Raw genomic sequence first — 26,107 nt, forward strand, 5'->3', positions numbered from 1 at the left:
GTTTATGGTTGCTTCTGTCGCAAGTCAGGTCGTTGGCTTCTTCATCTGCAAGTTAGGTCGTCTGCTGTTGTTCTGTTTCCCCGTCTGCAAGCAAGGTCGTTTGGTTCCTTGGGCAGTAAGTCTCCGGTTCCTTTGTTTCTGGTTTTCTTGATCTGCAAGTTCCGGATTAAGGTGCTGAACAGTATTCTTCTTGTACAAGTTTCAGGCTTACCGCTTTCAACTTCTCCATTCCTAGTGTCGTCGTCTTCAATCAGGTGGGGGAGGGATTTGCGGATTCATAACACCTCATTTACACTTTTGTGCATCGGATAAGCGTTAGTTTAAAGTTAGACACTATTGATTGTTGGTTGCTAGGTGGTTAGAGTAGTAATATTTAAATGTTTTAATGCTTGTTGCATGGTTATATGGTTACGTGAGATGCATGTAGATTATTAGTGTTTTAAGTCGTAAAGTTTGCTGCATGGTAATATGAGGACGTGACATGTTGCTTGTTAATGTTTTACGTCGTACTTTAGTCCTTGTGGTGAGTAAATTATTAAAAAAATAATTACAAACGGGATTGAGAATGTTGGACTGTAATGAACCGACGGGTTCATTATGGGTCATAAACCCCTGACGAGCAGGGGAATAATCGAGCTATGGGCCGTGGTCCTCTAAAAAAAGGGGATTTGGGAGCCATAAAAAGTGTTAATGGCCAAACCTATAATCAAAGTAAAATACTTAAATATATTATGAAAAATATTTTGTTGTAGAACGTTGTAGCCTTTCACTTACGTGAAAGCTATATGCTTGTTGTCTGATTTTATGCTAGTGTTTGGAAGTTGTGTGAAAGTATATTTGTAAGGTTATGTTTCGGTGGGCAGTGTTGACACTCACTCCCCAATCTTTTCTCTTCAGATCACGGTGAGAATCTCGAGTAGTTGCACAAGTTCGTCTCGCTTTGTGGTGTGTTTTTGGGAACGTTGGGTTTAATATTTTTACCGGTTATTCTCTATCTTTCTTTTTGCGTTCAGATTTCTTTTTATTTATGACATTCTTTTCTTTTCTTTTTAACAAGACTATTGAAATATTGCATTAAGGTTTTTATTTTAATTAAAGAAGGATTTTCTGGAAATATGAGTAACTTAGTATTTTTATTATATAGATGTGTTTAAAAATAACCTTTTAGTAAGAAAAATAGTGTAGTCCCAAAGGGTTTGGGAGCGGGTTGTGACAAAAACTTATAACAAAAAAGTATTATGTAGTTTAAACGCAACCATATTTTTTAAAGTATTATAAATATAAGATATTTTTATAAAGAATTATGGTAAAGAGCTACAACTAAAAAAAACATTATGACGAAGTGGTCTTTACTGAGAATATTGAACTAATGGTTATAATGAGTAATTTAATTTTATATTAAATAACTATAATTAAAATATATTTAATAATGAGTGAAACAGTATCAATGGAAAATTAAAATTAAAATACACAACTCTTAAGAACAAAATAAAATAAATTTTAAATATTAAAATAGTTTTTAACGAAAAGTTATGATAAATAGACACAACTGTAAATTCTATATTAAGTTTTATTAAATTTCTATATTACTATAATCGTTTCTAAAATTTTAGTTAGATTATAGAATAACATTGAATATGAGATTTTAATATTCAAAGTATTTAGATTTAACATAAAATGAAAAATTTGTTTCAACAACAATGATTTGTTAGTTATTGATGAAGAGACAAATATATAGAGAGTTCAAATATATGACTATTTAAATAGACACACCTATTAGAACGAAAAGTTGTGATGAAAAAATATGAATAAACTATAGTGAAAAGACACAACTCTACGATGAACAAATACAACTGTTTGAGTTTTTAAAAAAGAACAAATAAAACCAATTTTTTTACAAAAAAGTACTACGAAAAGTTGCAACTGTTGTTCTTATTTATTCAGATTGTTATTATTATTTTTAAATATTAAAATTTTTTTTTAACGGAAAGTTAAGATAAATAGACACAACTGTCAATTCAATATTAAGTTGTATAAAATTTCTCTATTGCTATATTCATTTCTCAAATTTTAGTTAGATTATAGAATATATTCAATTATCTAGACTCAACATAAAATGAAAAATTTGTATCCACGAACTTGTTAGTTAGTGGTGAAGAGACAAATATAAAGAAAGTTCAAAAAGCATGACTATTTAAATAGACACACCTATTAAAACGAAAAGTTGTGATGAAAAATATAAATAAAATATAGTGAAAAGACACAACTCTACAATGAACAGATACAACCGTTTGAAATTTTTTAAAAGAACAAATAAAAACATTTTTTTACGAAAAGATATTACGAAAAATCGCAACTGTTGTGTCTGCAATTGATTATACTTACAAACTCATATAAACTGCTTTTAAATAGAAGACACCTTTATTACCATACTCAAAAGTCACAACTCTACAATGAACAGTTGCAACTTTACAAAAAAAACAGTTACAATGAACAATCACAACTTTGTGTAAAACACACAATTTAAATTTTCTACAGATTTTTTTTGAAAAATTATCCAAAAAGTACGATTGGAAAAACACATTTTTGTGGCATTTATTCGGATTGCTATTATATATAGGTATTTTCATTTAATATAAAATTAACTAAAAGTTGTAAATTAGATTCATCATTCCAAAAATCTTTTGTTAAATCAAGAATTGGAAGAATTTCTTACTTTTAAAAAAATGAATGCTAGAGAATAATCTAGAGATCTGTAAAAACCGTTGAGATTGATATTTTATATTATTTTGTGTCATGGCAAAAAAAATAAAAACAGTTCAAACAGACAAATATATAGATTTTAAAAGATACGAATAGACACAACTCTACAATGAGCAGTTGCAACTTTACAAAAAAACCGTTACAATGAACAATCACAACTTTTTGTTAAACACATAATTTAAAATTTTTACAGTTTTTTTGGAAGATTATCCAAAAGGTACGATTGAAAAACACAACCTTTGGTGGCATTTATTCGGATTGTTACCATATTGAAAAGTCAAATCTAAAAACTCACTATGTAATCCATCTAACTCTTGGAAAAACACTATAGGTATTTTCATTAAACTTTTATATTTAAAATTAACTAAAGATATAAATTAGATTCATCATTCCAAAAATCTTTTGTTAAATCAAGAATTAGAGGAATTTCTTGACCTTCAAAAGAATGAATGCTAGAAAATAATTTAGGAAAATGTATAAACCGTTGAGATTAAAATTTTAGTTGATTTTGTGTCATGGCAAAAAAAATGAAAACAGTTCAAACGGACAAATATATATAGATTTCAAAAGACACGAATGTTCTAATCAACACAACTTTACAGTGAACAGTTGTAACTTTTTATTAATAACCGTTTCAATGATCCATCACGACTTTTCAGAAAATATCCAAAATGTACGATTGAAAAAACACAACTGTTGGTCGCATTTATTCGGATTGCTATTATTATATAGATTAAAAAGAGTATCTGAGTAGTTTGAGTCTAAAGAATCTTTATTGTAGTTGAATCAATGCATATACAGTATATACATAATACATCATTCACATATATAATAAGATCTAGTATTATGTGGGATTTAGGAGGAACAAAACAGATATAGAGTCCCTCCCTGTTTCTCAAATCTTTCCAAAAAGGCAAAAACAGAGGATCCAAATCCAAAACGTTACCCTGACAACTGAAGAAAATGTGTAAGAAGGTTTGGGAAAATATCATATAAACACTTATTATTTCGTAGGAAACTTTTGTGGAAAAATCTTCCCAAGTAAAAGCGAAATCTTTGCTGAATGTTTCCAGTATCCGTAAAAGCATTGATCAAGACTCCATATAACAACAACATCAGGTAGTCTATATTGAACTCAACCATCTCGCCATATTAAGCTGGCCCATCACAATTATTCACCTAAACATAGCCAACAATAAAAAGAAAGTAATTATGGTAATTGTTTCCGCGTTTGATAATCTGTTAAATCCTATATGATATGATCACTTGATCTTTGACTAAGATACAAGAGAATACAAAATGCTTAGCATCCAACAGGTTGAAAGAAAGCAATCTATATGCACTAACCTGTTCAACAACTTATGGATTGTATATATCTTACATTAATATTGTGGTCTAGTGTCTAACGAATTGGATTCTCACAACTTCGTGCATTTTCTCCTTACGAAAATCAATTCTCATTGCTTTCTGCATATTCTTCTTACTCTCTTATTAAAATATGCCTAGAGTATATATCCTTAAACTGTTGATCAAAGCCAAGTCTTCTGAGGTCAGACAGTAGCAGCAATAACCTTCACGAGTGAAATTTTGTCAAAGATTGTAAGCAAACGATCAAGCCACACAACTTCGCCCCAAATTTCACAACTATTGAGCCTTTCAAGCGCAATCTCTGCACAACAAATTGTCGTCTTATAGAGGCCACCAAAACAATCAGTAACGCCCCACATAGCCACTAAATTTCCACCATAATCTGCCAATCTAACCTCAGCACGAGGAGGGAACTTGGGTAGTCTTACCAAACCCTTCAAATCTCTCCACCCTCTTTCCTGAGAGTCATACCATATGACTGTTCCTTTACTAACGGAGTAGAAAACATTCTCTACCTCGCAATAAGACTTTTCAAACATAAATATATATGGTCCAATGTCCCATCTACCTTCCTTAGGATCGTAAGCATCCACCTTTTGGACAGTGGCCACGTTGAACTTTCCGTCAATACATGCGGTAATGGGAATATAGGGTATATGGACTCGCTGCAAAGGATGTGCTTAGGATCCCAAACTTGTGTTTTTATGTCGAACACCTCGACCAATTTCTTAAAGGAATCGGAGTTGCTGCTGCCATCCTTGTATAGTCCTACTGCATAAATCTTTCCATCAAGGACGCCAACAGAGACAGCGGATAGCTCCACAGGTAAGCTTGGAGCCTCGCGCCAAGTGTGAGACTTGCAATCAAGAATGGAGACGCTCGAGGAGGGCGTTTTTAAGTTGAACATGCCGGGTTGGATTGCGCCAATGCTATAGATATCAGAACCAACGGACACGAGACTCGATGGTGTAGAGGCGGAAGCTTCAAAAGGGGATCAAGGAATGAGACTCTGTTCTGTACCGTAAAACAGAGTGTTGGATCGTAGGTGAAGGTGAAAGGGGGATAAGTGATTCGGTGAGGGTGAAGAGTAACGAACAGAAACGAATCGAGAGTCCTCCTCTCAGGGCTTGACACAAGCTCTTTTGGACAATTAAAATTGCCTCTTTTTTAGGTTTTTATTAGACTTCAAATCATTGATGTTGATACTATAAATCTAAGAACTTTGAATCAAGAATAAGAATAATTTTCTTTTATTAATTTAGGAAAAATAACTCAAAAAACCTAAAGCTCTCAAATCTCTCTAGGTTTTACAACTCTCTTGCTTCACTTTAAATATAAAACTCTCAACACCAATTTCCTAATCTAGACTAGGCAAGATACCTTATTTAGATTATCCTAGAACACAAATATGTATATTTAGATTATCCTCCTAAATATACTTTTCTTGGGCTTTAAGCTTATTTCAAGCTTAATCCAACATTCTCCTCCTTAAGCTTGAAATCACTCTTCTTCAAGTCTTGAACTCCAATGAACTCTCTCATCCTCTTGAATTTTATTCTCCCAAGTGCCTTAGTTAATATATCCGCCTTCTGCTCTGTTCCAGGAACATGCTCCATGCTCCACTTCTATTAGACCATTCTCGAAACATTCTCTTATGAAATGGTGTCTCCTATGTATATGCTTGGTTTTGCCATGATACACCGGATTTCTTGTAAGCTCTATCGCCGATTTATTGTCCAGTAGAATTGTGATTTTCTCACTAACAGAACCAGTCACTTCGCTAAGCAAGTCTTGAAGCCAAATTGCTTGCTTCGCCGCTTCTGTACAAGCCATATACTCAGCCTCACATGATGACATAGCAACCGTAGATTGCTTCTGTGTACACCAAGTAATTGGACTAGCACCTAGATAAAAAATGTGACCTGCTGTACTTCTACCATCATCTTCATCCGAGTTGTGGCTGCTATCACCATATCCGACCAAGCTGTTTTTCCCTTCACGATTATACATAAGACCAAGAGAAGTGGTGCCTCTTAAGTATCTAATAACCTGTTTCAAGGCTGCTCCATGGGATTCTTTTGGCTCATGCATATATCTACTTAACACCCCAACACAATAAGAGAGATCAGGTCGAGTGTGGAGTAAGTAACGAAGACAACCAATGCTTCGTCTATACTCCTTTGCGTCAATATTTCGCTCATGTTGTGCTTTAGATAACTTCAAGCCAGCATCCATGGGTATATGAACAGAGTTACACTGTTCCATTCCACCTTCAACTAAAATCTTATTCGCATATCTCTCTTGGCTCAAGGTAATGCCATTTGCGTGTTGCAGAACTTCGATTCCAAGGTAGTAAGTCAGCTTTCCTAAGTCGCTCTTCTCAAATCTTGATGCCATATCTCTTTTGAAATCAAGTATCATGTTTAGGTTAGAGCCACTTACAAGTAGATCGTCCACATACACTGCCACGACAAGAAGATCCTCCTTCTCTTGCTTTCGATATAGTGAGGGTTCCTTGAAACACTTAGTGAAGTTCAACTCTTTAAGGATTTGATTCAGCTTATTATTCCATGCTCTTGGTGTTTGACGTAACCCGTATAGTGACTTGTTAAGCCTATACACCTTATCTTCAGAACCCTAGACCTCAAAACCTTCAGGTTGATTCACATAGACTACCTCTTTTAATTCTCCATGAAGGAAAGCCATTTTTACATCGAGATGATGCACTTCCCAGCCGTTTGAAGCCGCTAATGCAAGAATGAAACAAATTGTTTCGATGCGTGCAACTGAGGCAAATACTTCATCGTAGTCTATGCCATGTTTTTGCACATATCCCTTTGCCACAAGTCTTGCCTTATACTTGTTTATGCTACCATCGGAGTTCCGTTTGATTTTAAACACCCACTTTAGTCCAATAGGTTTAACTCCAACTGGACGCTCCATCAAAAACCAAGTATTGTTCTTTGTTATGGATCCTATCTCTTCTTCACAAGCTTCGATCCAATGTTTTTCTCCTTTTGCCTCACTAAAATCCCAAGGTTCTTCGTCCATTGCAAGTAGAAGTCGTTCACCTTCAATCTCGGCTAACAAAACGTAATCATTCAAATAATTTGGCTTCTTCGTTTGTCTTCCTGACTTTCTTACCGAGACTTGAGCAGTCGAATGTTCTCTAGGATTCTCTGTTTCCTTGGTGACCTCATCGTCAACATAATCTTCTTCACTACTCTCCTCTGTTTCGTCTATCTCCTCTGTTTCTACCGCCTCCTCTATTTCGTTTGTCTCTGGTTCTTGAGCTGTTTCTATCTCCCGAATGCCGTTATTACCAAATTCCTCAAAGGTTATGCTGAAGTTTCCCGAATCAATGACTGTATCTTGTTGTAGATTCACCCAGTTCCAGCTTTTACTCTCATCGAAGACCACATCTCTGCTTTTGAACCTGGTTACGTTCCTAAGTGTACAAGAGCTCTTGATCTGTCATCCAGCTTTTTAAGATGTGGAGTTTCTGTTTTCGCATATGCTATACAGCCAAAAACCCGTAAATGCTCGATGTTTGGTTTCTTCGCATTGAAAGCTTCATAAGGAGTCTGATCAACCAAAGTTCTTGTTGCAACCCTATTGATAAGGTAAGTGGCATGCCTCACTGCTTCTCCCCACAAGTAATTCGGCAACGTCATGTGTTTTAAGATACTCCTTGTCATCTCCAATAACGTACTGTTTCGTCGCTCAACAACACCATTTTGTTGAGGAGAATATGGTGCTGTCAGATGCCTTTTGATACCGTTGTTATCACAGAAAGTTTGAAATTCCTTTGAAACAAACTCACCATCCCGATCGGTTCGAAACATTTTAATGGAAGTCCCTGTTTCTTGCTCAACCATCGATTTAAAAATCTTGAACTTGTCAAGTGCTTCGCTTTTTTCTTTCAAGAGGATCGACCACATGTAACGGGAACAGTCTTCAATGAGTACAAAGATGTATCGTTTCCGTGCCGGTGTAGCAGGAGTGATTGGTCCGCAAAGGTCTCCGTGTATGAGCTCAAGCATGTGTGTGGCTCGATATGATGTTGCTTGAGGAATAACTTTTCTTACTTGTTTCCCAAGCAAACATGAAGCACACAACTCCTTATCAATCTCGAATCTCAGCATCCCTGTAACTAATTCTTTCTTCACCATTGTCTTCATGCTCTCTAACCCGATATGTCCTAACCTTGCGTGCCATTTTGCTGAATCACTCACAGTCGAAGTTGTAAGCACCACTTTGTATGCTCTGTTTCCATAGTTACCTTGTACAAACGATTTCGAGACCTATTTGCCTTTACTAAGAGCTTACCATCACGGTCATGTAGAGTTAGGAAGTCTCCTTTCATTCTGACATCGCAACCACCCTCTGTGGCTTGTCCAAGACTAATTATTTTGCTCCTCAAGTCTGGTATAAAGTAGACATCGGCTAGCACCTTCCTTTCTCCGTTCTTCGTTACAAACAAAATAAATCCCTTTCCTTTTATGTCAATGCGTGAGTCATCTCCAAATCGGACCTTTCCCGTGACCGTCTCATCAATCCTTGAGAAGTATGACCGATTTCCACTCATATGGTTGCTAGCACCATTATCCAAATATCACACATTATCACCATCTGTTTGTGTTTCAAACTCATTAGGTTTCACATTCCTTTCTTTGAGGTACACCACCTCGTGCATCATCAATGCATCAGCTTCTTGTGTCTTATTCTGTTCACTCTCGAGTGTCTCTTGAAGTTTGAGAAGTCTATCTGGGCAATCCGACGCATAATGTCCTGTCTTATCACATCTGTAGCAGACCACTTTAGATGTATCTCGCTCTTGTCGGTAGCCGTTGTTCGGAGGATAACCGTAGCATCCACGTCCTCTTCCCCGTCCATAGAATCTTCCACCTCTTCCTCGTCCAACATTATAAGGAGATTGATATGATTGTGATTCTGTAGTAGCATACATGAGCTTTCCTTGATCGTCTTGATTGTCTTCTTCTTCGGAGATTCTTTCTTCGTAAGTTTTCAACCTACCCACAATATCTTCAAAGGTTGTTGTTTTCAAATCAAGAACTTGTTCAAGAGAAGCCACGATGTGTATGTATCTTTTCCTTGGTAAACTTTTAAGAAATTTCTTCACAATCTTCGGCTCTTCTATAGTTTCTCCCAAGGCTGCTGATTTTGTAGACAATTCCGAGAGTCTACCAGCAAAATCATCAATCTTTTCAGACTCTTTCATCTTCAACCTGTCGAATTCAGCCATCAAAATCTGCAGTCTAGCTTCTTTGACCCTCTCTGCTCCCATATGTCTTGTTTTTATGGCATCCCAAACAGCTTTTGAGGTTTCAAGGTTTCCAACTTGTAGGATCAATGCTTCAGGTATAGATTGAAATAGCAAGGCTTTCGCCATATTATTCTTCTCTTCGTCGCTTGTTCCAGGTTCAATCGACTCCCATACTTTGTGGACTTTAAGCGTCAAAGTCATACGCATAGACCAGACCGTGTAGTTGGTCAAGGTAAGCATCAGACACTTGATGGACGAGGAACCAGTTTCCTGCAGTGTGTTTGCTGCGGTTGAGGTTGTAGTTGAAATTAACTCACTCATGTTTCAACTTCACAGATTAACGCCTCTCTCCTTCTACTAAACACCTTAGATTCCTGCTCTGATACCAAATATAAATCTAAGAACTTTGAATCAAGAATAAGAATAACTCTCTTTTATTACTTTAGGAAAAATAACTCAAAAAACCTAAAGCTCTCAAATCTCTCTAGGTTTTACAACTCTCTTGCATCACCTTAAATATAAAACTCTCAACAACAATTTCCTAAGCTAGAATAGGAAAGATAACTTATTTAGATTATCCTAGAACACAAATATGTATATTTAGATTATCCTCCTAAATATACTTTTCTTGGGCCTTAAACTTATTTCAAGCTTAATCCAACAGATACAAGGATTTGCGACTCTATTTAAGGCCAAAAAGAAAAGATACGATCTAATCCTAAGATAATGAGAATAAAGACTCGAGCTTATCCTAAACAACTGTTGAATAAATCCAAAACAAAACAAATAACGAAACTTGCGGTACACGTCACGACGTATGGGAGCGAACGACCAACAAGTGATAGTGAAGCAGGATGTGTGCTACATCACTCGAAAACCGTACGTTAGGAGAATTGGGAATTGGGACTCTAGCCAAAGCATAACCACGCCTCTCCTCCTTATTGGTTTGATCAGATTTCCGGCAGAGGGTGAACCAGGTAGGGCCTTCAAGCATATCGAAGCACACATAGAGACAACTCTCGGTGAGGTCTAAGTGTGACCTGACCTTGTAAAGCTCTGGTGAAGCTAGGAGAGATCGAAAGCTCTTGGAGACGAGTGAGAGAGTCGGATGGTACAATCTTGGGACGCGTGCGACGATCTCCAATAGTAAATCATAGGGAAGTGACGGATTAAGAAGGCTCGATCGCGGCTTCGACGACAACAGCTGCTTCTGCTTCTTCTGTGTCCTCTTCCTCTTCCTCTTATTTTCCGGCGTTGACATTGACGGAATTAACGATTACTAAATCGTCGTTGATCGATTTCTCCAACTCACAGAGGATTTAGGGTTTTGGCGTGGATGTACATACACGTTAGGTTAAAATAGTTGTTCGGCTTTGTGGGCAAGACTTTTTTAATTTTATGATTTATTTATTTATTTTAATTTATATTTTTTTTGTCAACCATTGGACCACAATTGGCTGGTCCATTAGCCAAATTTCTATACGTAGGAAACGAGATTCGATCCTTGGTGTGACGGTAACTTCTACAAATGAATTTACCTCCTGCCACTGCACTAAGTTCACTTCACTTTTATTTATTTATTTAACAACTTAATAACTGAAAAAATATTTAATTTACTAATTAATTTATCAGTTGTACATAACTTTACAAACTAACTTTCAATAGACAAAAAAAAAAAAACCAATCTTCAACAAATTAACGATTACACGTTTAAAGATTTTTTTTTAATATATGTTAAATTAAATTTAAATAAAAAAATTACTTTGTTACATCAAATGCAGATAAAACTTAATTTCTTGAACCAAACCAAGCTTGTAACCCATCGTTCTCCGATCACCCATAAGGCCAAGCTTGTTTAAAGATCTTTCTCAAAACAATTTAATCAAATTAGTTTTATTTGGTTGAAATTTATCAGTTGTTCGTTTTAATAATTCATGGTGTAAGAACCGAATTAACTATTGAAGTTTTCATCTTTTCTACATTGACAAAAAAAGCATTTCATCTTTCTTTGGGTAAGTTGATCGAGAAGAAGAACTAACCGATCGATGAAATTACCTACATATTTAGATTGGAGTTTTCGTCATTCTTCTATTTATAACATTTCTTTCCCACGGCCTCTACACATCTTCAACATTTTCTAATACTATACAAAACCTCAAGAATAGTTGGACTATATCTTTCCGTAACTTAGACGTTTCCTCCAACACTTGGTGGGGTCTAAGAGATATCTTCACGAAAACAAAGGGACGACTTGGTTCACTAATTCCGTCTCCACGACATTAACTGATTAATTCCAAAGCCGTTTCTCACGGCATACATACATGTTTGTTTCTACTGTTCTTTTTGCCTTTTTTTTATTTGTTTTGTATCTGTAAAGCTTTTGTTGGTGTCCACAAAGAACAGTATATTCACAATCTTTTTATCTTTGAAATAATAATATAATAGAAGACTTGCCGAATGTCTCTCTCTCTTCGATACCGTTCGCCCTAGCCGTCATTGCCGAGTCGACAAAAGAGCCACCGCTCTCCGACGCCGGTGTAGCTTTGACTCGCCAGCGTCGGACCATGCCATCGTTTTGCTGCTCCAGTTCTCTCCCGTCAAATCCAAAATTATTTAGTTTCAACTCTTGGCTCAAACCGCACTTCCGGTTTCCTCTCCGGCATTACTTCCGCCGTGTTTTGTCTTCTCCAACCACCTTAGCCGATCTCCTGTCTCCGGTACCGCCGTGTACCGGTGTTCTGTCCGGCGTTTTCTACGGTGTGGCGAGGTCCCTTCTCGGATCTGGATCTGGATCTGGCTGTCCCTCAAAGTTTTTTGGGAGTTCCGTTATCTCCGCTTCCGCTGCTAGCCTCTTCCTGCTGGTGCCTTTCGGTCTGTTCCTTGTTTTCCCCCCTCTTTTCCGCCGCCGTGATGGGGTCTTGACCGTGTTAGGTCTTGTGCGGAGGCCCATGAAGTTGTTTTCTTGGTGGGCCTGGTCCAATACTTCTTGGATCTTTGTTGGAGCTTTTAGAGCTTGTCGCAGGGTTTGTTTTCTTCTGCAATGGGAGCCACCGGTCTACTTAGGAGTCGCTGGTGTTAGAAGAGCTTTGTGTTTTGGATATACTTCTATCCATTACCGTGGTTGGACTGGATATACTTCTATCCTCCACCTTGCCTCTGCTTCTTTGTCCAAGTTTTTGGAGAAGAGCATTCAACCGCCACACTTGCTTCTGTGGTGCTTCAACTGCTGCTATTGTTTTGTGCGGCCAGCACCTGTTATTGAGGGGTGCTTCCTAGAGATTTCTTTCTCTGATAGTTTCGTTAGCTCGTCAGCCTGGTGCCCTGTCACCTTTGTCGCTGCAGCCCAATTGTGGATTGTTTTATCTGCCCATGTGGTAGACTCAATCTCGTGCAACATCTCATCTCATGTGAGTGGTGTTGTCCAAGGTGTCCTCTCACTTATCTGCTTTATTGTTATCAAGGATCAAGATCAAGGATTCAACGATTTCAGTTATTGTCGATGTGTTAGGATTACTTTGTTCTATCAATCTATCTGCTTTTATTCGGTTATTGATCTTGTTTTGGATCAGGGAGTTTTAGCTTTGGTTCCTCCCTTTGTAACTTTCCCCCCTTGGAGGTTGATTTAGTATGATATAAAATCTTGGTGCACAAAAAAAAAAAATAGAAGACTTGCCAAGTCAAGCTCCTTACTGAGAATGTTCTTATGTACATCACTTACCATTCAACATACAAACTATCTTTGCTTTCAAAAGGAAAAGACTAAGGTCATGCGTCGAAGCCAATCTTGTTGCTTTCTTGGTATTATTATTACCATCTATTAAAAAGAGTATCTGGAGTAGTTTGAGTCTAAAGAATCTTTAGTTGAATCAAAGTATATACACACACTACAAGAAAACACACCATTTGCCATTCTTATGATAGTCGCTAAGTAGTCGCAAAACCCTTATTTACGACTACTTAGCGACCATTTATGTTCGTCCTAGAAAAACGGTCGCAAAATAAAATGGTCGCAACATAGTCTCTAATTTGCGACTCACTTCCGACTAGAAAGTATAGTTGTATATAAGCCACGATTAAGTGACTGGTAGTGGGAGTTGCACATTTCTGACTAAAATGCAACAAAGTTTACTTAAGGACTCTTTTGTGACCATATTTAGTAGTCCTATATATATAGCGGGACGGTTTTGGAACTAATTACAAGAATCTAAGTTTAGAGTTTTTGTTTGTTATTTGGTTTGGTCACAAACTGATCACATGTTTGATATTGGTTAATTTTCAATTTAAAATGCTATTAATTAAATAGAAAATGATGATTAAAAATACTAATTTTACCAAAAGATTATCCTTATCATATCAAAATATCATTTTAATTGTTGGTGTTGGGTTTCGCTAGTCTAAAGCCCATAGAAGAAGCCCATTATGCAACGATCGTTTAGTGGAGATGGTGGGCCTGCGACGGGCCCATAAAAGATGAATCGACCAAGAAGAGCGCCGAGTCAAACCACGAGAGGTGTCCCGAAGAAGTTGATAAGATCGCGGAGCCACGAGGCGAGATCGTAGGAGGAGATCCAGGGTTTGGTTTCGGGTTCCCACTAATTTAAATACATTGTATCTATCCCAGAGAAAGGGACAACTTACAATCTTGAAATATCATAGATCAGTGAATACAAATCCAGTTTGTCGTTCTTTCATAGTTTATATCGATTTAATATCTTCTAATATCAACATTCAATTCAAGTCATCATGTTGTAATGAAAGGGAAGTTCGATGATGTCGAAATTTAGGTCTTGGGAATCAACCAGAACCCTATATAGTTGAAATTTTAGTCATATGTTTTGAATAGAAATCAAATTCTCATATTTAATTTTTAAATTTATTTAACAACTTACTAAGTGAAGTAAAAAAAAAGTATTGAATTTACTAACAAATGTATCAGGTTGTACACAAATTATTTTATAAAATAACTAAATTTGCAGGTTTTAATATTTAAAAATAAAATCAATTTAACCAAAAAAAAATTTTGTTGTAAGTAAAAATTATCATAGGGAAGTAAATAGAGATTTTTTTTAGTTAGAGAAAATATTATATATATATATATATATATATATATATTTTAACACACTAATTTACATTTCTATATTTTAAATTTTATTGTAACATTTTCACAATAACTTATCAGTCACTAAAACTTTTTCCTGATATTCATCATTATTGTTATTGCCAAATCTCAAATATATAGTTTCTTAACCTCTTCTAAAATATGATTACGCAACTTCTTTAGATAATGTTTTACATGCAAACTATCGGTCAAACCATCATCTTATTTCCATCCATTTATAAATCACTCAATCATACATTATTGTTGGAACATTCTCTTTAGCAACACCTAAAAATAGATATGTGAACAGAATAAGCCAACTATATGTTTATTTACTTTCACTTTGCATAATTTCTATAACCACTAAAATTGTTGATTCAAAAACTCTTTTGAACAAAAATATATCACATAGCAATAATTGATAATTTTTACAAAAGAAACTTAAGATATAAAAATATACTCGATTGCAGTGAGCGTATGACAACCCAATAAAGGTTGAGAAACTAAAATAAAATTAAGCACGTTGATATCACAATTATTACAATAATCTAAAGCTAAATTATCATCCATCAAAACTTTTTTCAAACATTATCATTATGAATATTATTATTGTAAAATTTCAAAAACATTCCACAACTTATTCATGTTTTACATGGAGTTAATTTGTCAAAACGTCTTCTTATTAGAATCTACATACAATTTTACTCTATGTTATACCACTGATAATATGTTCTTACATCCAAAAATATTTTATTTGTAAAGTTTGCTCTTTATCACAACCTATAAAATATGTTTGTGAACAAATTAAACCAATTTTTGTTCTTTTACTTTCACTTTGGCGTAGTTTCTTTTCACCACTAAAATTTGTTTGTGACAGTTTGTATTACCACTGAAATATTTTATTAAAATTATTTACTCAAAAAAATATTTTGGATAAAAAACTGAGAAAAAAATATTTACACGATTGCAATGATTTTATGACTAGCCCAATAAAATTTGAGAAATTGAAAGATAGTAAATTTGACATACTAAAAAGAAAAAAATTGAAAATTATAAGCATGGTGTTTATGAGTCTTAGATAATTTAAAGATATAAAATATAAACTAAAAACAATTTAAAAATACTAAAACATTAAAATATATATTTTTAATGAAAATGAATAAATCTTTATCTTACATATCCTTAACTAAAGAAAAAAAATTCAAAATAATATAAAAATTAATTTTAAAATCATCACGAATTTCTAATAAAAACAAATTTAACTAAATAACATAACTAAAATCTAAAAATACTACAACATAATTAAATAAAAATATTAAAAAAGAAGGAATAAACAAATATTGATAGTTGGTAGATTTGTTTTATACAATAGGTTTATAACTTTTATTTTTAAAATTTTAGTTTGTTTTTTAAATGTTTTAATAAATTTTTAGAATTAACACATGTCGAGATCTTATCGATACAATTGACATGTGTCACAATCTCGTTAATGAGTAACTTAGAAACAAAATTTTATATAATAAGATTTGTAATTTACTATATTATTATGTTATACATTTTCAAAAAAAATTGTAATCTTTTTAGTTTTAGGCTTTGTAATTCCTTTTATAATTTTTCTTTTTGCAAGTGTCAAAATTGAATCGATAAAGATGACATGTGTTGCGATTATGCGAGTTAATAAATTTGACAACCAAGCTTTTATATAATAAGATTTTCAATAGAAAAAAATCAACAAACTATTTAATCAAAACAGTTTCATCTATACTATTAAAAGGGAAGCATTTTTAGTAAAGAGACATAGGGTTAGAGATTATTACAATGAAATGCCCCTTAAATTAAAATAAGGATATGTAATTCTTGAAGCCAAACAAATTGATATTAATTGGAACCAAACAGATTGATAGTCCTTAGTTGTGTAATAGCCAAACAAAAATTAAATGATGTTAGTACATAAAAATCAGGTGTAATTAAATCCTACCATAAAAAACAGAATGATTTATTAGATTAGGAAAAACAGAATAAAATCAGCATCCCTAAAAATTACAAACTACCTTAATTTATATCTAAATAATTAAATTCAAATCATTAGTCTTCAAATCTTGAATAAGGAAATAATCCAAACGTGATTAATATCTTTCTTAGCCGAAAATAATATAGTTATATAATAAAACACAACATAAGGAAATTATAATAAATTCAAAAACGTCATATATTTAATATCTACTATAACTACAAGATCACAATACTAAATATATTCTTTTTATCATCGATAATTCAAATTGCAACATTTAAGATATGTGAAATTCATGTATTCTTTCCAAATCAGTATAATTTGCAAACTAATAACAAGGTAATATTACCAAATTATGAGAAAACCTATGTTTTTCAAACAAATTTTCATATTTATATTAATAATATATTTTAGATAATACTCATAATCTTAGGAGAATTCATTAGTGAAACTAAATGTTAAGTAATAACAAGATTGTAAAAATATTTATTCTTATCAAAACTAAAAAAAATATCTATGAATCGGCCAAATTTTTTTTTTTGTATAAATATTGCAGTAATCATCTTCAATTCAAAAAAAAACTCTCAAATCTCTTTTACTCCGAGACAGAAACTTATTTTCAAAGGAAAGAGAACTTTGATTTACTACAAAATATCAAATCGAAAAAATAAAACAGGATGTTCTTTATTTTGTTTCTTTATTAAAACATTTTTTTCCAGTTTAATCTCTCTTTTAGTATATAATTGTCTGTTCTTTTGACTAATAGCAATGTTTTTAAAACCGGACCAAAGGTGAACCGAAAGTCTTTCGGGTCACTGGGTCAACCGGTCGGACCGGTTGAACTACGGGTCAATTAGTTTATTGGTTTATTTACATTTTATGAATATAACATCTACTTTTCTATAAATATATGAACAAAACATATATAATTAAGTACTAAACAGCTAAAATTAAACTTTTAAATGATTAGATAAAATAACTAAATGATTTTTTTTATAAATAACAATATTTATTTTTAATTTGGTTTGAGTTTTAAATGTGATAAAAATAAATATTTTAATTTGATATCGACTCGTCGGTCCAACCTGCCGGTTCAACCACCGGTTCACGGGTTTTTAGCGGATTTTTCTGGTTTTTTACGGGTTTTTATTTGTCCAGTTTTTAGAAGTAATCCGGACCGGAATGTCTACCGAGTCGCGGTTGGACCGGTCCGACCGGCCGGTCCGATCTGGTTTAAAAACATTGACTAATAGCGACGATGTGTTTATGTAGGGCTTGAAGTTCACATTACTGGAGAACCATAAGGTATTGCCTCCAGCTAATACAAGGTCAGAAGTTTAAACTTTATTATTTAGAGAGTATAATAGATGTTAATTTTCACAAAATATTCTAATGGTTATCTAAACTTTCTAAATATAGGTTAAGAACATAAAGGTTGGTGGAATAAAAAGACAATAGATACATTAAGGTACCAAAATATTAATGAATTTAATATTTTTTAGCCACATATGATTTAATAATAATTATATGTATATATATATATGTTTGCAGGTGGTAAAAAGAACAAATGTTGTTACTACATATGATGTGAAAGAGAAACATGAAGAAGTTATTGATTCTAATCAATTTCACTAATTGATTGTGTTTAGATCAATGTTTTTAAATGCTTGGGTTTTTAGCATAACCTGGACCGGGATACCTTCTGATTCACAGTTAAACCAGTTCGATCGGCCGGTTCGGTCAGGATTTCAAAACATTGGTTTAGATTTTATATATAGAGAAAACATGTAATTATATATTAGATTTGTTTATCCATCCCCACATATAGTGTAGGTATATATATGTGTGGTATAAAAAAATCAAAATGTTACTAATATATTTTATAAAAAAATTCGAATTGTAAATTCACATTTTCGTTTCTTTTCATTTAATTTGTGTGCTATTTAAATTGGGGCGATCAAACAAAACAAAACATATGGTTATAATTGCCTATCCAAACTGATAGGAACAAGTAATCTTCAATCAAATTTTGGAAATATAATTATAAATTCAAATAATATAAGGAAATCAAATTTAATTCTACTGCATAAGTAGAACTTATCATACCAACTAAAAAGAAAGAATCCCTCTAATCTTCGTGAACCATATAATGCGATTTTATAGAGTTTCGAATGGATAAATATCTATTTTAGGACAATTATGTCAAAAATTTTGGTACTTTTAAAAATTACAGAGTTTGAGACTATCAAAACAGAAAATAATTTTTTACCCGATCTCTTAAAACATATTTGATAGATCATTAGTGTCACAAATTATGTTTGTAAACAACTTCTATCAAGTTTGGACAAATAACTTGGAGTTATATTTTAATTAATATTTGGTTAATAAAAAAGACATATTTTATAGATTAGGAATTTTGTTTTTGAAACGCCTGTTACCCATAGGTTTTGCAAATTCAGCAGTATGAATACATATATTGCTCATGTTGTTTTTAGAGAACCGGTTTTCTAAGAGTAAAAAATAGCAAAATCGTTACAAGGTAGGCCTATCAATGTGGGTTCCCCCAGCTAGACAATTTAGGTAATCCAGTTTGGTTAATTTTTATAACCGATCACTTCGGTTCGCATTTGATTTGGATGCATCGTCGTGTCGATCCAAATGTTATTGTGAAATCAGTTTTGATCTAAAACCACAATTCTCAGATAGAAAAAACATGATATGTATGGGTCATGACGAATTTTTCTGTCCAGAAATAAACATATTATTTTTGCTTATTTTTTAACTGTAGTTGTTTCGACTAATAACAAAACAGATCTGATCCTACTTTTTGACTAAAACAAATAGAATATTGTACTGATATGAGTTTAGATTATAAATATTAATAATATTTGTTTAAAATATGTTTATAAACATAATTTCACACATACATAATATATTGTAGACCTAATAAATAACATTAATTCTTGAAATCAATTCCGCACGTACGTGCGGGTCCGAATCTAGTTTGGTTGAAATTTATCAGTTCTTCGTTTTAATAGTGCATGGTGTAAGACAACCGAATTAACTATTGAAAATTTCATCTTTCTACTTTCACAAAAACAAACACTTGTAAGACGTTCCAATTCTGATCCTAGAGAAGTTCCTACTTTCCTGGTAAAGGTACAAGGTCAACAGCATGACCCGATGACCCATTTGTACCAAAGCTGCCAAAAAAAAATGTGGACCAAAGAAAATGGAGGACTGGCTACGCTTTTTGTATTTCTAAAGCTTTAGTTGGTTGGTGTGTCCAGAAAAAACAATACACACCCTTTTCTTTCTTTAAATTTAAATTATCTTTAAAGTAATCCATAGGAAGACTTGTCAAGTCAAGCTTATTCGTTCATATAAAAAGAGAAGTGCGAAAACATACACTTCCATCAACTTAGCATTCAATAAATTATATTTGCTTCAAAATATCAAAAATGAATCGAAGAAGCCAATCATATTGCTTTGGTATTATTACTTTCTTTTGCCTACTTCCCTTACCAAACACCTCAGCTTCTCCCACACGGTCCTTGTGCCGCCGCGACCAGAGAGATGCTCTTTTGGAGATACAAAAGGAGTTCCCGTTTAACGACTACTGGAGAGTACCTTTATGGAACAAGAGCGGTGACTGCTGCTCTTGGTATGGTGTCACGTGTGATGCTATGTTGGGAGAGGTGATATCACTTGAACTCAAGGCCTATGCTACTACGGGTTACAATATCTCTTGGAAATCAATCAGTAGTCTTTTTAAACTCCAGCATCTTCGTCACCTAGATCTTTCAGATTGCAATCTCCAAGGGGAGATTCCTTCTTTGATTGGAAATCTTTCTCATCTCACACATCTTGATCTTTCCTATAATCAATTAGAAGGAGAAGTTCCTTCTTCAATTGGAAATCTTTATCATCTCACCCATCTTGATCTTTCAAAAGGCAATCTCCAAGGGGAGATTCCTTCTTCTATTGGAAATCTTTCTCACCTCACATATCTTAATCTTTCACGTAATCAGTTAGTAGGTGAAGTTCCAGCTTCAATCGGTAACCTAAACCGACTAGAATCCATTAAGCTTAAAGAAAATCATCTTGGAGGTAATATTCCTACTTCCTTTTCCAACTTAACCCAACTTTATAACATGGACCTCAGTAAAAATCAATTCACTGGTGGGTTTATAGTATTGTCCAATTTAACCAGCTTGTCCAATATAGACCTCTCTTCCAATCATTTTCAATCCTCGATTTCTGCTGACCTAAGTGGACTCCATAACTTAGAGCGATTCCTTGTGTATGGCAACTCATTTGTCGGACCTTTTCCTTCATCATTACTCATGATTTCTTCCTTGGTCGAGATTTATTTAAGCCAAAACCAATTCGAGGGACATCTTGATTTTGGGAACACGTCTTCATCATCTAGGCTTAGACATTTAGATGTTGGCTACAACGGTTTTGATGGGCTAATCCCAGAATCTATATCAAAACTAGTCAATCTCGAGAATTTATATCTTAGCCACAACAATTTCTTAGGACGAGTCCCAAGTTCTATATCTAAATTAGTCAATGTCGACCTTTCCTACAATAAGTTCGAAGGTCAAGTACCTCATTGTTTATGGAGATCGTCTAAGTTGGAATATGTTAAGCTTTCTCATAACTCTTTCAGCAGCTTCGAAAAATCAGTGGAAGTTGTCGATGGAGAATCATTAGGTTTTTTGGATCTTGGTTCAAATTTACTCCACGGACCATTCCCCCAGTGGATCTGTAAATTCAGATCTTTAGGAGACTTGGATTTGTCGAACAACCATTTCACTGGTTCCATCCCTCAATGTTTGAAGAATTTCACTTCTCTTCGAAGCCTATTCTTGCGCAACAACAGTCTGAGAGGATTTCTACCAGATGTATTCACGAATTTCAACACATCGTTAGAATCATTTGATGTCAGCAACAACAATTTGGTGGGGAAGCTTCCAAATTCCTTGGTCCACTGCGAGCTTTTAAGTTTTTTGAATGTGAAAGGAAACAAGATCAAGGACACGTTCCCATTTTGGTTGGGGTCTCTGCCTTCCTTAAATATTCTTCTGCTCCGATCAAATGCATTTTATGGTCCAGTCTACAACCCTTCTGCCTATTTAGGGTTTGAAAGAATAAGGATCGTTGACATATCCAATAACAACTTCGACGGATCATTGCCACAAGACTATTTTGCCAATTGGATTGAAATTTCAAAGCGGTGGAAGTATGGATCGTACGGAGCCATAGAGCGTCCCTCCAGTGCTCCCCGTAATTCGATGGATTTGGTGTATAAAGGAGTAGACATGAATTTTGCTCTCATCTTTAACGACTTGAAAATTATTGATTTCTCTGGGAACCGATTCTCGGGAGATATCCCCGGATCCATTGGTGTATTGACAGATTTTCGTCATCTCAACTTTTCCGGCAATGCATTCACTGGCGATATCCCAGCATCTTTGGCGAATATTACAAACCTCGAGTCATTAGACCTATCACGAAATAACTTGTCAGGTGAAATTCCTCAAGGTCTCGGGAACCTCTCGTTTCTGTCCAACATCAACTTCTCCTACAATCATCTTCAAGGAATGGTGCCACGGAGCACACAGTTTCAAAGGCAAAACTGCTCTTCATTTGTGGGTAACCCTGAGCTATACGGCCTCGAGGACATTTGTGGAGAAAGCCTTCATGTTCCCGTTCCTACGTCCCATCAACCCGATGACTCCTTCTCCGAACCGGAAGAGCCAGTGCTGAATTGGATAGCAGCAGCGATAGCATTTGGACCTGGTCTGTTTTGTGGATTAGTGATCGGGCATATCTTCACTTCATACAAATATCAATGGTTCATAGCTCGTTAACCCCATCTCTCCTCGCAGTTTTCGTCAAGTTTGTACTCCGGGTTGTAGTTCGTGGTTTTCTTATAAACAATAATGTTCTCACCATTTTGTGTAATATGATCCATGTTTGTATGTAACTTTGTTATATATCTTTAACAAAGTGTCTTGAAAATCATATTTAAAACAAAAACTACATTCATGTTCGAATAGTGTACACTCATGTTCGAAGGGCCTAATTATTTCGGGGGAACACATCTTTTTCGTCTAAGTGAAACTGGCGCGTCATATGCTTAATTTATTAGAGAAGGAGGAGTGGGAATTTACCGGTTTTATGTTCAATTTTGTATAACCTCATGAATAAATCAAATCTCCCGCTTCATAGTCTTTATAAAGGTTTTTATATACAATAGAGGTACAGCTAAAAGTCTACCAAAACTAGTCAACACTAAAGGTCGTCGTCGTCGCAATCTTCAATCCTAACAAGAGATGAGAGAGTTGAGATCCATAGCTCTAATCCTCGCTTGATCTCTTTTTTCCTAATTTCTTCGATCTTACGAACAGCTTTCTTTGACATCCCAAGTTTTATCAGAATGGTTCCAAGTGATTTGAACGTTGAGTCATCAGGTTGAGTTCCAGATGAAACCATCTCTTTGAAAATCTCAACAGCTTCTTTGAATCTTCCATCTAAAGCGTATAAACCGAGAACACTGTTATAACTCAACGGATCAGTAAGAATCTTCATCTCTCTCATCTGTTTCGCTATCTGAGTCGCTTCTTCGAACCTACCATTCTTCTTGTACATACACAACATCATCGCAAAGGTAAACTCGTTTGCTTCTCTTCTCTGTTTCATGCTTTCGAATATCGCTTCAGCTTTTCTCACCATCGATCTTTCGCTGTACAGGTTGATCATACAGTTTGATGTATATACATCCGGATATTGCGTCTTGTTACACGATTGAAGAAGCTCTCTATATATTGCTTCAGCTTCATCTAAGTACCCGACTTTAGTGTATAGCTTGATCAGAGAGTTGAATATAACAGAGTTTCCCGGGATTCCAGCTTCTTTCATCGCTTCTACATAGCTCAAAGCTTGCTGAACGTTTCCAGTATCCGCAAAAGCATTGATCAAGACTCCATATACAACAACATCGGGTTCGATATTGTACTCAACCATCTCTTTATACACTTCCTCTGCCATATTAAGCTGACCCAGTTTCACAAAGCTAGATATCACAGCGCAGTAAGGTATGCAATCACTCACATATCCTGTCTCTCTCATTTTCTCCAGGTAGCATCTGGCTTTATGAGGCATGTCGGCGCTCGCAAGGATCTGAACGAGAGTATTATATGTACACTTATCTGGTGTGACCCCATAACTCATCATGCTCTCAAACAACTCACACGCCTTTTCACAGCTTTTACTAATTCCATACGCCTTGATCATTACGTTGTACTCAAGAACTGTTCTCTTATTCACTTCTTGGCAGAAGATAAATACTCTCTCAGCTTCTGATAAATATCCACGCTCACCATAGGCATCAATATTGGCTGAATAGCCTTCAGAACTCATTTTACCCGCAACATGAAACCTTTTAAACCATGACCATGATTTCTCAAGCATCTCTGCTTCTATATACATTCTAGTGAGAGCAGATTGTGTATACTCATCAATCTCAACATTATTATCATCCATCTCATCTATAAGCCCTTCAGCTTCCTCAACCATATGTCTAATCGAAAATGCGTAAAGGAGGGTGCGGTAACTTACAGGATCCGGTTTAAGCCCAGCGTCTTTCATTTCCTTGAAGTATGTACCTGCCCTTTCTATATCGTTGTTCTTCGTGTGAAGTGAAATCAGAATGTTATATGTTCTTGTATCAGGTATGCAATGAAGCTTCATTGTTTTCATCAAGGAAGTGACTTCACCAAGCTGACCGTTATTGCCATAAATATGAATCATGGTATTAAAAGTCACTGTAGTTGGAACAATCCCTTCTTCTAGCATCCTCTTGAACGTCTCTGAAGCCTCTTTTAACTGACCGGACTTACCATACGTATCAATCATCGTGTTGTAAGTATAAGAGCTCAAGCAAACATGTGAATCCACATCTTTCACGCTCAACATCCCAAACGACCTGTCACATGACCATTTCTTGAAAAACTCCTCTGCTTTCTGAAACTCTTTTGCCTTTTTATACATCTGAAGAACAATCCCAGTTGTAACTTCATCAGGCTGCATCCCTATCTTACTCATCTTCCCTAGCCAACAAAGCGCATGTACTTTAAGCCCGCCTTTGCTATAAACATCAATGAGAGTCCCATACGTTGAATTAATCGGTTTGATACCTTTCCTAATCATTTCATCCCATAAACTCTGCACATACCTCCATTTACAAGCTTTCCCAAGAATCCGAAGCATTATATTGTAATGAATCACATTTAACTCATAACAACCTTTGCTCTTAAACCACTCGAAAATCTCCACCGCTCTCTCCCACCGTATCTGCTCCTTTAATATAATCGTTCTCTCCTTGTTACTAAGCCTCTCTGCCCACGGACTCAACGCATCTTCAACATCTTCAATACAATCCAAAGCCTCTAGTATAGCAGGAATACATCCTCCGTAACTGAGACGTTTCGTCGAACACTTGGTGTGCACTTTACCAACCATACCATTCCCATTAAATCCGCCGTCTTTACCTCTCTTCTCAACAAACCCATCACTAATTTTAGATTTCCCGACGCGACCGGTACCTGGGTTTACGAAAAGTATGTTTCTTCCGGAGATAATTTCATGGGAAACAGTACTACAACCACCTCGGTCGCCATTTCTGGTGGTTCTCTGTGGTCCTTTGTCACTCTCGTGGGTTCCTGGTACGTAATTCTGCTTCACTTTCTTGGCGGATGGGAATTTATCGAGAGGAGAGATGGGTAAGGTTTTTGTAGAACAGAGAACATGTAAGCTACTTCCATCTAGACGAAGATTCAACAACATTTTTGAGCTGCAACGAGCATTAATTAGTTTTATTCCCCAGAGAGAAAAGGAAAAGGATTAGAACGGCCAATTCAGACGACGGTGGTATCTATCAACCTCTCCGGTGAACGTGATTCTCTGTAAAATTCCGACGAGTGTTTTTTTGTTTCTGGGGAGTTGCAAATGGATATAATTGCGCGCGCACACGTCCTTTGTCCGATTGAAAAGAGAGGACATTTGGGGGGTTTAAATTATAATTTCGTAATAGTTTAAGCCCTTAAAGGGAATAAAAGCTGTAACCTCTTGAAGGTTTTTTTATTTATGCAAAAAAACTCTTTATATATTAATTTTCTAAAATGTTCCCAAACTTTTACGATATGCGCATAAAGAACCATGAAAACTTTAATATTTTAACCTCTAAACTTCGTAAACACAAATATCAGTCAGTTTCTACAAACTCCTTGGAGAGAAAAGTTTTTTAGTTACTCAGTTCACATAATGAAAAAAATCAAAGTTCAAAAAAGTGTTAGGCTACAGTGGGCAGTGATCCATCGCTTAGAACGTCTAATCGTCGTCTACACGATTTTTAAGCATTTTATGCGTTTACAACATCAAAAATAATTTAACAAAATAAACCTTTGATCCTTTGTTTTAGTTCAATCTAAAGAACACCGTATTTTTTTAAACTCTTTTTACAAGTTAAAAAAACCCTTGTGCCATCAAAAAAGGCCAAGGTAGGGACTTT

General features: G+C 35.0%; 2 protein-coding genes and 2 pseudogenes across 3 annotated transcripts; 1 reads left to right on the plus strand and 3 right to left on the minus strand.

Moving 5' to 3' along the window:
- Window positions 1-8,746: 8,746 nt before the first annotated feature.
- Window positions 8,747-9,739, minus strand: LOC147926594 (uncharacterized). Its single transcript, XM_087487111.1, has one exon. It carries the CDS (start codon window positions 9,737-9,739, stop codon window positions 8,747-8,749), a length of 993 nt encoding a protein of 330 aa, XP_087343237.1.
- A 487-nt stretch (window positions 9,740-10,226) lies between these two features.
- LOC147926595 (F-box/kelch-repeat protein At3g08810 pseudogene) lies at window positions 10,227-10,679 on the minus strand (annotated as a pseudogene).
- Window positions 10,680-19,946: 9,267 nt separating this feature from the next.
- On the plus strand, window positions 19,947-22,575 carry LOC147926596 (receptor-like protein 36 pseudogene; annotated as a pseudogene). The gene has a single exon (XR_015582212.1). The product of XR_015582212.1 is annotated as a receptor-like protein 36 pseudogene (transcript).
- A 168-nt stretch (window positions 22,576-22,743) lies between these two features.
- LOC104746777 (pentatricopeptide repeat-containing protein At3g23020) lies at window positions 22,744-25,528 on the minus strand. Its single transcript, XM_010468297.3, is given in 3 exon segments — window positions 22,744-24,864; window positions 24,866-24,903; window positions 24,906-25,528. Coding segments are annotated over 3 exon segments (2,550 nt in total). The 5' UTR covers window positions 25,384-25,528; the 3' UTR covers window positions 22,744-22,830.
- Window positions 25,529-26,107: the final 579 nt, after the last annotated feature.

This window comes from Camelina sativa, chromosome 15, assembly GCF_030686135.1.
Source record: "Camelina sativa cultivar CO46 ecotype springtype chromosome 15, ASM3068613v1".
Lineage (NCBI taxonomy): Eukaryota > Viridiplantae > Streptophyta > Magnoliopsida > Brassicales > Brassicaceae > Camelina > Camelina sativa.